Below are 13,742 nucleotides of genomic sequence, written 5' to 3' on the forward strand. Positions count from 1 at the left end.
CAGTATGTGGCAAGATGACAGCCCCAAACCTCCACAAGAGAAGGACCAGACCATGCCAAGAAAACATAGCAAACTGACAAAGGGACAGAAAGAAAAAGGAAGGACCGCCAAGGAAAACCCCAAACTGCCGCCAAGACGAAGCACGCAGGTGGGACACCATCAACGAAGTCACCTGTCCACCAACAGATGGTGAGATACTCAAGGCAGAACCGAACCAGCCCCGCCGTGGACTGATCGAGCATAGGAAGAGGCGGAGCCCTGGGAAAACCTCGGGTGCAACCACCGAGCAAGCAGAGCAGGAACCCAAGTCAGCAAAGAATGAAAAGGAACGTCTGCCAAACAGAAAACTTTCCAATGCCAGCGAGCTCGCCAGGAGATCAGAGACACTGTGGTCTCGATGTGAGACTCGTGAGAAGTGACATGCAAGGTCCAAAAAATGCCAACTAGCAGGGTAAGCCAGGAAACCGGGAACCCAAACCTGGCAAGCTGGGAATTAACCAAACATAGGGGTGGTGCAAAAGCAGGGAACTGAACATGGACAAAGTCCAATCTAGCCCACTACTCAGAAGAGAACCCCAGCAACATTAGAGGCCCGAGACTGTTCAACACACCGCCATAACACATAAGGGGCAAAACAGGCTGACCCTTCACAGTGACCAAGAAAGAACTATATCAACACCTCCAAAGGATACTTGAACAACCAAGCTGTAAGACATCAGGCTGCGAGCAGCCGTGTCAAACAGCCTAGGCGACCAGTCCAGCAACGAGGAGGCCTGGTCGATGACCAGGCCACGGGGACGCCAAGCCCCGGAAACACTGGAAGGTAACTACAAGGCAGCAGTAGGTGTCAAGAATCACATACTAAACCACACAACAAGGAGTAACGAGAGGGGCGAGGTAACACCAGAACTATTACATCCCCCAACACTTAGCTTACACTTGTTTGTGTTGTGCTAACTAGCTTATATGTACAGGGCTTCTCGCAGATGTCAAGCCCTGATGAGGAACCGACATGCAAAACAATCCAACTACCCCTCGCATATTACTCCCACAGGTCAATCGACCTGAAGTGGATACAGGAGAACAAACCATACGGACTAGAAAAACAGCATCAGCACCAGTAGCGAGGAACACCAGCGTAGAAGGAAGATGAGGAACGAGGAAGACAGGCAGCAACAGGACTGAAAGGGACAGGACCAACAACAGGACTGAAAGGGACAGGACCAACAACACAGAGGCCATGTCTACGTCACGCAAATGATAGCCGAGAAGCAGGACCAAAGAGCCAGAGCTTAACCATTGCAAGCACAGCTAGGGAAGGACAACTAGGTGAGCACAGAGAATCCAATGTATATGGATGGGCTAAGCCAGGCACTGCAAGATGGGGAAGGAAAGAGTGACCCAGATAAGACCACAAAAAACGGGGCCGTGACCCACCGTGTAATAAACAACACAGACGAACAAGGAAGGCCCCAGGAAGAAGCATGCCAGGGCCAAACAAAACACGACAACTAAACCCCAACATGGATCCCCAGTATCAAGCCACAGCAAACTATTACCTCATAACATTCTGACCCAGTGTAACATGTACCCCATAACATTTATCTTTACCATTTTACCTCGTAACATGGCAAAAGTGGGGGCCCCCCTTGATTGACTCAAGCATGTGATGAACATGTATATGAGTGGGACCAGATGGGTATGAATAGGAACTGCCTCGTATGGGCCAATAGGCCCTCTGCAGTCACCTTTGTTCTTATGTTCATAAATTCATAGCCACGAGCCAGCGCCTGGCCGAAAGAGACGCCAGACCGCATAAACTCACCTGTAGAACATAGGCACAAACGTGTCATGACACAACGTAGCCAAGAGGAGTCCGGGAGCACCGCCAAAGGAAGAACGCCAGAGCTGCACCTACAGGAGAAGAGTAGGATAGAGGCAAAGGAGGCATCCCACACCCATATGCAGGGAAAACCCAGCCTATTCCCCATAGCGGCAATCCAGAACACCCCCAGCATTGGGGGACTGGAGAGACGAGAGGAGCGAGAGAGGTGAAGCACCCGAGAGAACAAGGACGCGGAACACCAGCACTTGTGTACACCGTCCACAACAAAAACTCCCACGGCGCATGCGCAAGTCGCACAAGGTCCGAACCGCACTACCCTGCCCAGCGGGGAAGGCGTCAACAAGGGGTATTGCAAAATAATAGCAGTGCCTAGACAGAGCACTGAGAGAAGATATACAGTAATGACAAAAGAACGAAACAGTATCGAAAACCAAGAAGCACGGAAGAGGACCAACGAGTCCTAAAAGGACCAGAGGAAAGCCTCACCGGAAGACGACAGACGTTCCAATAATGTGGGAAGAATCAAAGACTTTCCCGAATCCCCGAGATCTCACAGAAGCAAACAATGTTACAAAGGCTCAGAAAGGCACAGTCGCACCCGAGACCAAAAGTCACGCAGAAAACCCCAATAATAGGGGAACATGACTCCTCCATGACGGAGAAGTCCCTTCCCAGAGAAAAGGGGGTAGAAACGGAGAAAAGTACCCACCGAGAGGACGGAACCGAACGGACCTGAAGGAACAAGGATCCGAACCAGGGGTGAGGCCAACGACGCCCAACAACCCGTATGCAGAGGGGGGAACGAAAAATTCCACTCCCCGTAACCGCAAATCCTGCACTGAGGGTAGAAAACCCCGGCGGGGTCCAACGGGGCCCCGAGGCCCCCCAAGTCAGCCCCTCCCCAACCACGGGAACCTCCACGACAGGCCCCGGGGGCCGAGCCATCCCACCAAAGCTCCAGCCTCACAAGAAAAGGCCGGGGCAGATGGAAAATTACTAAGGAAGGGAGCCCACTGGCAGACTCATACAACCCGGCAGGAGAAACAGGCTTGAATGCCTCTGTTGCTACCCCAGAAGGGGAAACCCCCGAGACCGCCCAAGTCTCAAGACCATCGAATCCCCTCCCCGACCTCGAACCCACAGACGGAAAGGATCCTGATGCAGGGAGGAAAGGGGGGGGGGGGGGCAGACTAAACTACAACAGAGAAAAGACAAGGGGGCGAGGAAGGAACAAAACCGAAGCAACAAACACCCCCAAGCTCTGTCACAACAACCAAAACAGGGCAGCCTCGGGACTTCCGGGGAGCAAACAACCAAACATGTTGCAACCGCCTGAACCCAACGTGCAATGCCTGTGCTGCCTGCACCCGCATAGTCAGCATAACTGACCGGGTAACTGAGTCAAAAACAAGCAACGAAACTCGCAGGACTCCGGGTCAAAGGTGCCACCGACCCCACAGGCAGCAGACGGAGGAAAAAAACAAGGAGAGTCACCCTGAGACAAGGAGACAGAGCAACCCTCGAACTCGCACAAAGCGAGGGGGGGGACTCGAGGGTCACATCCATTGGACCTACGCGCCCCCATGGGCATTCCCAGGGTCCCGAGACGGAATTCACGCTCAGGGAAGCCCAGGCAGGGTACTACTAACCGGTGCCCAAGTCTACCAAACAACCTTCTAAAAACTGAACCCCCGGGACGTGAACTCTCACGAGGACCTAGCAGGGGGCACCACCAGAAGAAAACCGTATTAGGTCAGATACCAAGGGGCAAGCAAGGCAGACCCTCCCACAAGGCACAAACAAAAATGAAAAACACAACCCCGCAAGAGGACAACGTACCCAAAGGAACAGAGCCGGCCGCTATGAATGGTGAAAACAAGCTGCGCAGCACCCTGCACCCTGTACCAGTGCAAACTGCCTCTAACCCCTAAGGTAAACAAGGGAGACAAAAAACACCCAAACACCCAAAGGGTGGCCAAAAAACTGAGCAGTGAGACAGCCCAGCAGAGGCAGGACCCAAGGAACTTGTGGAAGGTAACCCCAAGCCCCAAGGGCAGTACTTACAAGGCACCTAGGGAAGGGAACCCTAGGCACATGCAGCCCAAATACCAGTACTGTAGAATAACTCCTGGCTCTCGCACCCCTGGAAGACAGCCACCACATTCAAAGCACAGTGCTGAAAAATCACTGGAGCCAGAGCACACAACCTCTGCCTCTAGCATCAGTCTTTGAACTGAAGGGTAGATAGCCGGTGCGAGGGTCTGGGGTCCCCCTTCCCCCTCCCGGGAATGGGGGGGGGGAACTGCAAAGACAGCAGCGCGGCGACGTGTGACGTCATGCGATGTCATGCTCATTTGCTTGTTTCTTTTTGGCTAGTTCTATCCACTTGTTCGGCTTTTGGTAGCAATTTTCACCAGAATAGGGGTTTGTTTTGGGACACTTACCTTTCTGGGTGCCTGACCCGATCGATGGCAGACATAGAATGCTTCCAACCACATGGGGGTTTTTATAGGCCATTGCTCCCCATGCCTCTCTGATGGGGGGCCAGGTTCTGGCTCATGGTCCCCGGTAGGCCCACAGAACTCCATACACATGACTGATGCCAAAGTCTGACATTAGCATATCAGCCTGGATAAATCCAGGGAGCCGACGGGCCCCCCCCCCCCCCAGAAAAAAAAGAACGTTTTGTTGATAAAGAGAACAGTTCCTATTAACTGGAATTGATGGATAATGCAACAATAAAGAGATGCAAGCACCTGTCTGACGTACAAAGAAGAATAGTAGTAAGAAGTGTCCACAAAGTGGATATGCAGCTGGTGCCTTTATAGCATTGGTGAGTAATACATAATAACACAAATAATAATGAGTAATTATGTTATTATGCTCTATTTGTTATATATCGTATAAATACATTGCCCAATGTTATTATCAGTTACTTTCAACACTGTCCAAAAAATATTTTTTTTTTAGGTTTTTAGGTTTTTTCCTCCTTTGTTTACTTGAATTTGTTTTAACCTTTACATCCTGGAGAATGCAGACTTGTCCCTAACTATGTGAAGCCAGAATTAAATTAGTCAACAAATAAATCAGTTACAACTCTCAGAACTTGGGACTGAATTTTTTTTTACTGATTTTTTTCACAGATTTCAAACTCTATTTTCCTTGTTTCTTTAGGTTGTTTTCATGATTAGGGACCAGATTAGTTTTTTTTACTTGTATAAAGTATACCCTAAATATATTCCCTAAATCATTATAATTATTATAATTATCCCTTATAATTATCCCTATATTTAGTTTTTTAGGGGGAGTATTTTTTCTTGACTTCATTTCTACACACATTGACCTACAACTTTCACATACTTGTGTACGAATGCCAAACAATGTTTATTACAACATACAAGTAAATTCATGAATTAGAACTGCCTTATTCATTGTCAATAACTTCAACTTCAATTATATCTATAACTAGAATTTCAACATACTTCAGTATCCAAAAATCTAGTTTCTGATCGATTCTCACCATTTTTACATATAGTGTGCACAGCTGTCTGTTCTACAATTCCTATAGAATTGATTTTTCATAAACTCTTAAACGTTTGGACTTATAAATTTTTGTTGTCTAAATTTGAGCATACTGTACTGTACTTCAAATGCCATATTGACATTATTTGTTTACAGTAAATTATACTGAATTCCTATACAGGGGTATCTCGGTTTAAGAGTTTAATCCGTTCCCGGAGACGGCTTGTAACCTGAAAACTCGTAAACCGAAGCTAATTTCCCCATAAGAAATAATGGGAAATGAACTAATCCGTTCCTGACTACCCAAAAACCTCACTTCAAACTCAATTTTATACCTAATTCATCAAAATTTACACTACAAATGTATGTTCAAATTATTACTTACCCTTGCTGATGACTGCTGTTGGCATGTGGAAGATGGTGAGGAGGGGGGAGAAGGAGAGGTGTTACTGTTTGGAAGGGGAGTCCCCTTCCATTATAACATCAAGCAGTGAGGACTTCTCTGGGGTACACTCTCTGGCACGTTTTGCCTGCATACCACTAGACCTGCTTGTGGCTCACTGCTTGCTTGTCTTACTAACAATCTGTCTAAAGACACTTGTTTTTCCCTACATTTTAACACTTGTCTGTAGTAAGACATCACATTGTCATTTAAAAGGTCAATGCAATGGCCTGCTACAGCTTTATCTGGGTGAGTTTTTTCAACAAAATTTTGCAGTTCTACCCATACTTCACACATTTTCTTAATGAGGAAGGGACATCCTCTACTGCCTCTACTCACAACTATTTTCTTAGGTTGAACCTTACCACTGGCTTTCTTGGGACCCATTGTGAGATATATAATAACAACTTTTATGTTTAAATGGCCAATTATCCAACAAAACACTGTAAATTCTGGTGAAGAATTGAGGCGGGATAATCACTGGGCACGAGGCACTGTAAACAAAGCGGCGATCGCCGTGCCACCGCGTGCTAGGACGGCCTGTACGCGTATCAACACCCTCGTATCCTGAGGCAATGCTCGTATCCTGATACAAATTTTCTGAACAAATCCTGCTCATAACCCGAAAAACTCGTAACCAGGGGTGCTAGTAATCTGAGGTACCACTGTATTCTAAATATATGAAAATGAAGATCATATACTATTCTGTAAGCATAATAATACCAAATAAACTTTTGGTGATATTTTTATATTTTTGCAGCTGATATCAAAATCTGAAGTTTTCAATATTCAATTTTATAATTATTTTTTATTTTCTTGTTTTTCAAGTTACACTGGTATCATTTAAACAAAGTTGGACCATTTGCCGAGTAGATTATTCACAAAACATTTGAAAGAGTTTCAGAAAATTTTAAAAACTGAGTTCAATGTCACACATCATATGAGGTTTTGTGCAGTTTAACCCTTAAACTGCACATGGCATATATATACGCTCTGAATAACATGTTCCACCGTGCGCATGGCGTATATATACGCCCAAGTGTGCCAGGCCCGATTCAAATGGCCCGCGGCTACACAGGGTTCACATTAGCTTCCTCAAGGCTCTTGTAAACAGACGCCATTTTTTTTTAAATCGTGGGCAATATTCTCAGGTGTGAGAGGCACAGTACTGTTGGAGCAACCAAAGCTGGCGCACGCAGCATGAGCGAACAGCACTGCTGTTCAGCTTGTGACCACAGCATCACCGAAAAATGTCAAAATAAATATATAATTGTTATTATTTAGCAATGACAATATTACAGATGACCCCTGACTGTGATATAAATAACCAGGGTTGTGATAATAGCAGACGGAGGGAAATAGCATCATTACTGACTGTGTGGCCACCTGTTATTGTTTGCATTCACCAGACCAGCTCAGTGGTTCTCTATGGTTAACACAAATGTAGATACTTATATATAATGTGTGTATTAGTGTAATAACAGCAAAAGGATTATGCTGGGAGGAGCCATTTGGGTGACGGAGATGACGTCGTCTGCATAATTTGTCTAGCTGTTTAGAGGGTGGCCACCATGCTCTTTGGGCGAACTACAAGCTTAGGTGTACAGTTACGGTGCATACAACATGTAGATACTTATATATAATATGTGGATATAGTGTAATAACACTGCAAACAGTATTGTTGGGGGCGAAAGTTTAGTGCGTGTGACCTTGAATGAGTGAGGGAGCCGCCAGCTGACTGTGTGTATAGAGACGAATCTTAGTGCCTGAACTAACTATATCAGCTTAGCTGTACAGTTTAGTGAACAAAATATATACATACATATATATAACGTCTGTATATAGTATAACAACATCACAAATGGTATTGTTGGGGTAGAAAGTTTAGTGCGTGTGTTGAGGGAGTGGCAGTGAGTGGTTGGCTGGTGTGTGGCGGTAACTCCTCGTTGCTTTTCGACTCTCATTACCAACTTAGTGGTTCGTTATAGTGAACAAAACATGCAGATACTTATATATAAAACCAGTGTATAGAGTAATAGCAGTAAAACTATTTGTTTATTGTTTTATGAACATAATTGAATCACTAATATGCACACCATACTTTTGAGTATAGCAATTATTCACCATTTATTATATAAATATATTACAACACACACTATTGAATAATATTACTGCAAAAAACTAAGAAAAAATCAGAGACATATAAATAATTAAGTGATAATATCTTTGTGGCAACTCCCTCCTGTCAGCGCGGGTGACGCTGACCGGCTCTGACAACCGCTCTGTCAATGCCCACTTTTTGCCAGACTTCCTCAGTCAATTGCGTCCAAAATATGTCACCTACGATTTTTTTTTATTTTTCCCGTGCTCAGGGGACACAAATTAACATGTTTAGAAGACGAGAACAAATTTTAGATTTTTTTTTTCTTGCGCACAGGGGTGTAAATGTCCTCAGAACCCCTGAGCAGTGGAAGGGTTAAAGGTTAAAACATGTCATGCATCTAATGAATAATTAATTAGGGATAACATTCCTAGTTGTGTTTCACAGCTAAAGGGTTAAAGTGCAGTTATCACACACGGATCCCCAGGGCAATAGATCAGTTTCCGAGTCATTTGTTATACTGTATTGCTTTTTCACTTTCTGTGAACCTTGCAGTTGTCTTATTTGCCTCACTTCCTTTCTAGGGCTTTGGTCTTCAGTGATGGTGTTCATGATTCCCTGCTCTCTGCACCTCTGCATGAGCCAGTTTTTTTCCCCCATGTAAGTGCAGGAACAGACAACTTCTGACTCCTGTTGGCAGGCTGAGAGCTTTCCCTTCCTATTTGTTTCATGGCATGCCTTATCCACTAGTTTTCTCTGGAACATGACTTGCCAATCAGTTAACAACCTGGGGCCAGATTCACGAAAGCGCTTACGAACGTGTACATCTTTTCTCAATCTTTGGCGGCTTTGTTTCCAATTATTAAACAATTAATGAACTCCGAAGCACCAGGAGGCTGTTTATAACAATAACAACAGTTGAATGGGAAGTTTTCAGGCTTGTAAACTGTTTAATAAATTTAACCAAAGCCGTCAAAGATTGAGGAAAGATGTACACGTTCGTAAGTGCTTTCGTGAATCTGGCCCCAGGTACCAAATTACTGCTAGGTGAACAAAGGCGAAGAGTTAGGGACTAACACCTAGACAATCCTCCCTATTCTACAATAGGGAGAATATTCTACAATCCTCCTAGACAACAAATCACTCGCAAGGCACGGGACGAGTGTGGTAGGCTTTTAAAACTTTTAAAGACTCACTAGGGCTGATGTGACTTACAAGTAATTACCTTGGTGTAATTACCCAATAGTTACAGGATGAGAGTTATGCTTATGGTGTGCTATCTTCCCAGTATTCTTTGCCATATGACGCTTTGAAACTACTGATATTTTTGGCATTCATTGTCTTTTCACTTAACTTGTTCTGTCTACCACTCTAAATTAAAAGGAAAAAAAAAAAAGTCAAGCGTTGAATGCAATTATGTGCTTCTTTCTGAGAGGGCTGCCCCTTGTGGCACCCTAAGCTATGTCACGACAGGGAGAAGAATTCAGGAACTTCAACTCATGAAGCCAACAAGGGCTTGCAACATTTTTGGGAGACCTCCCAGAAATAAAAATGATTTATTTGTTTTTAAATCAAGCATAATTTTAAGTGGCCTTTAACAACTCACCTGTTAGCCCAAGTTTGTACACATGTATCTGTAGGTCTTGAGAGCTGCGGTGTGTGTGTGTTGGAAGTACCAGAGCGGTGCACCCTCATGCTCACGCGTTGTTCACTCTCACTACCTGACCGTAGCCGCCCAGCTCCTGTTGACAAGCTCTCATATTAATATCACAATTATCTCTTAACAAATTTTCTCAAAATAGTCAAATATGAACAAATAAATTTAAGTATTCAATTATTTATCATAACAATTTTAATACTATCTCTTTCACAAGCATAAAGGAACATTAACACAGAAAATGCACAAAACACTATGTTGCACATTTATTAGACATGTGTTGGGTAGAAGATAAGCTTGCTTCAGTCATACCCAGACACAGCACCTTGCTCATTCTAACATTTATGGCTCTTATTTAGTTACACTGCACAACCACTTGTTGGACAGGAGCAGTTTCTCAACATACTCATAGTCCTTCAACCCATTTAATTTCTTACTTATTTATCTACAGTATATTGTACATCCCCGTGTCATTCTTTCTACCCTCTCTCGCATATGTGCTTCTACCTTCTCACATGTCCCTACCTTGTGTAACTTCCGGGAATCAATGCCCCCCATGACCCAGTCTCCAACCAGGCCTGGTTGGTGGTCTGATCAACCACGTTGTTGAGACATTAGAAATCCTTTTGGGCACTCAATTTCCACCTGTGTCCCCTAGAGCGTGTGCCCCTTGTGTTAAATAATCTGTCTATGTAAGAATGTATATATGTATGTATGTAGAAATGGTGTTTCCCTGTTTCTAGCAAAATGATGGCTTGTTGACAAGCATTTTAAGTCCTGTTGAAATCCAATCTATGTTACATGAGCTGTGTATAATTATTTTATTTCAGTTACCATTCAAATTAAATTCTTATTTCTTTCATTTTATGTAGTATGTTTTATCAATTATGCCTCACCACCTTAATTATGAGCTATAAGATTTTTATGACTACACCTGCTCACTCCAGCCAAAATTGTACACCTGTTCATTCCAGCCACAACTATACTGTTCATCTAAACAGATCAAGGAAGTGTGTTTGAACGTCAAAAATCAGAAATGACCAACAAGAAGCAGAAGTTAGGCAAGCAATTAGGAAAGAATGGGTTACCAACAGTAAACTAGTACAAAACACTGTAGGTAAAAGCAAGTCCACAAAAATTTTTGAATGTTTAGAAAATGAAATATCATCAGGGTGGACAGAGCAACAGAAGAAATAAAAATCAGAGAGAAAATAATAGGTTTAAAGGAAGGCCTCAATTCAAAGGAAACTGTCAGTGACTTTAGGAGAATAGGAAAATATGAGAAGGACAAGAACTGCCTCTTATCAGTGACATTTAATGGAGTGAAACAAATGACGGAAGTGCTTAGAAATGCCAGGAAATTACAGTGATAAGGTTGGCAAACTTTGGTCAACAAGAAAAGGCCTCTCAAAGGAAGACAGAAAAGCTGAAAACAAACCTAGATGAAGCAAAACGTCTGAATGGGAATAGAAATGAAGGAGAATTTTTTTTTCTCCAAAGTGTTAGGGACTGGAAAGCTATTGAAATGGTTCTTAAAAACAAAGAAGCAAAATCATTAGAGGAAGTGGGAGTAAAGGACAAAGGGAAAGGGAACATGTTCCTGAAAATTGAATATACCAACATAGATGAAGTGAGATAAAAAAAATACTGGAGATAAGAGAGATAATTCAGCTTAAGGTTCCAGATATTGCTGCACTAACAGAAATAAAACTTGAAGAAAATATTTTAAATGAGGTCGTATTCCCAAGGGGCTTCTCAGTTCGGAGACGTGACAGAAAAACTAGGAAGGGGAAAGGAGTAGCTGTGCTGGCAAAATGAGGGAGGGGATGTTCTGTCAATACTGGATCTAATATTGACCAGGAAAAAAGAAGAGATATTTGACATCCAGTACCTGTACCTTTCTCCCTTGGGAAAGAGTGATCATGTCCTATTTGATATTAAAACAGTCGATAAACTTGATTTCAAGAGAAGACACTACTGGGAACTTAAAAAAAATTGTAATGAATTTAATTGGACAGACTTGTTGCTAGGCAAGGAAGTAAATGAGATGTATGCCAAATTTTGTGAAATATACAATGAAGGCACACAAACATTCAGACCAAAACAGAGATACAGGACCAGAAAACAGGATGAAGGATTGGTTCAACAGAAACTGTGTGAAGGCCAGAGAGGAAAAGACAAGAAAATGGGTTCAATAAAAGAAGAAGCCTAACCCACAAACATACCAGCACTACAAGCAAGCAAGAAACAATTACACAACAGTGAGGAGAGAGGTAGAAAGAAACTTTGAGAAAGGTATAGCAGACAAATGTAAAACTGATCCTATAGAGCCTAATCTATAAATTCATTAAAAGCAAGCTGCATGTAAAGGATAAAATCCAGAGATTGACAACGGGGAACAGGACTACTGAGAATGAAAAATGTGTGAAATGCTAAATGAACAGTTCCAAAGTGTGTTTGCACAAAATAAGGATTCCACAGAACTGGACCCAATAGCAATTCCAGAGTAAGCCATAAAATACTGAGATATCTCAAGACAAAGTGGAAAAAATTACTCATGTAGCTAGGAAGAAATAAAGAAGTTGGACCTGATGGAGTTTCAACTTGGGTGCTGCGAGAATGTGCAACTGAGCTGAGCATTCCACTTCAATTAATATTCCAGACATCCTTGTGCACAGGAATCTTGGCAGATACATTATATGGAAAAAAAGGCAAACATATTACCAATCTATAAAAAGGTAGTCGAGAGGAACCTCTAAATTACAGACCCGTATCACTAACAGGCGTGGTAATCAAAACACTAGAAACAATAGTTAAAGCCAAATGGGTTGAACACCTACAGAGTAATGACATAATAACAGACAAACAGTATGGTTTTCGAGCAGGAGGATCCAATGTAACAAATCTACTTAGTTTTTTGATAGAGCCAGAGATATAATACAGAAAAGAGATGGTTGAGTAGACTGTGTCTATCTGGACTTTTGGCTTTTGACAGAGTCCCACACAAGAGGCTGTTCTGGAAACAGAAACATACTGGAGGAGTGACGGGGAGACTTTTGACATGGATGAAAAACTTTCTGACAGAGAGACAGATGAGGGCAGTAATAAAAGACAATGTATATGACTGGAGGAGTATTACTAGCGGAGTACCACAGGGTTCAGTTCTTGCACCAGTAATGTTCATCGTCTACATAAACAATCTACCAGAAAGAATATAGAATTATTTGAACATGTTTGCTGATGATGCTAAGATACTGGGGAAGATAGGAGGTGCAGACAATTGTAATGCCCTTCAAATTGATCTAGATAAAATAAGTGCTTGGAGCGTAAAGTGGCAAATGGAATTCAGGAGCGTAAAGTGGCAAATGGAATTCAATGTAAATAAATGTCGTGTTATGGAATGTGGATTCAGAGAAAATGGATCACACACAACTTACAAATTATATGGAAAGAAATTACAGAACTCTAATATAGTACGAGACCTCGGGTGGTTTTGGATAATAAGCTGTCGCCAGAGGAACACACAAAGAACATTACGAGAGGAGCATATACATTGCTTTTCAATTTCGGACTTGCTTTTAATTATATGGATGGTGAAATACTAAAGACACTGTTCATGACTTTTTTTTAGACCAAAATTGGAATATGCAGCAGTTGTATGGTGCCCAAATCTCAAGAATCACATAAAGAAACTGGAAAAGATGCTACAGCATGCTACAAAATGGTTTCCGGAACTGAAAAATTAAAGTTACGAGGAGAGACTGAAGGTATTAAACATGCCAGAACTAGAAGATAGAAATGATATGATCACCACTTACAAAATACTAACAGGAATCGACCAAATTGACAAAGAGGAATTCCTGAAACAAGCAACTTCACGAACAAGAGGACACAGATTCAAGCAAAGGAAACAGAGGAGCCGAAAAAATAATAGACAATTTTCTTTTGCAAACAGAGTGGTAGACGGTTGGAACAAAGTGAGAAAGTGGTGGAGGCCAAAACCGTCAGTAGTTTCAAGTATTATACGACAAAGAGTACTGGGAAGACAGGACACCATGAGAGTAGCTCTCACTCTGTAACTACATTTAGGTAATTATGCCTGTTCCCTTAGCCACAACTGTACCCCTGTTCACTCCAATCACAAATGAACATATGTTCACTCCACCTGCGACTG

The 13,742-nt window shown here is 42.8% G+C and overlaps 1 protein-coding gene across 4 annotated transcripts in view; it reads right to left on the reverse strand.

The window, feature by feature from the left end:
- Positions 1-13,742, reverse strand: part of dco (discs overgrown) — a 248,872-nt gene that overhangs the window by 9,360 nt on the left and 225,770 nt on the right. For all 4 annotated transcript variants that reach the window (XR_011223281.1, XM_069307058.1, XM_045758335.2 and 1 more), the window contains one exon: positions 9,518-9,653. Coding sequence is in view for 3 of the 4 variants with exons in the window: in XM_069307058.1 (XP_069163159.1) it covers positions 9,518-9,653 (136 nt within the window). In the remaining variant the exon portion in view is untranslated. The remainder of the gene's footprint in view (positions 1-9,517; positions 9,654-13,742) is intronic.

The sequence above is a fragment of the Procambarus clarkii genome, chromosome 59 (assembly GCF_040958095.1).
Source record: "Procambarus clarkii isolate CNS0578487 chromosome 59, FALCON_Pclarkii_2.0, whole genome shotgun sequence".
NCBI classification, from domain to species: domain Eukaryota; kingdom Metazoa; phylum Arthropoda; class Malacostraca; order Decapoda; family Cambaridae; genus Procambarus; species Procambarus clarkii.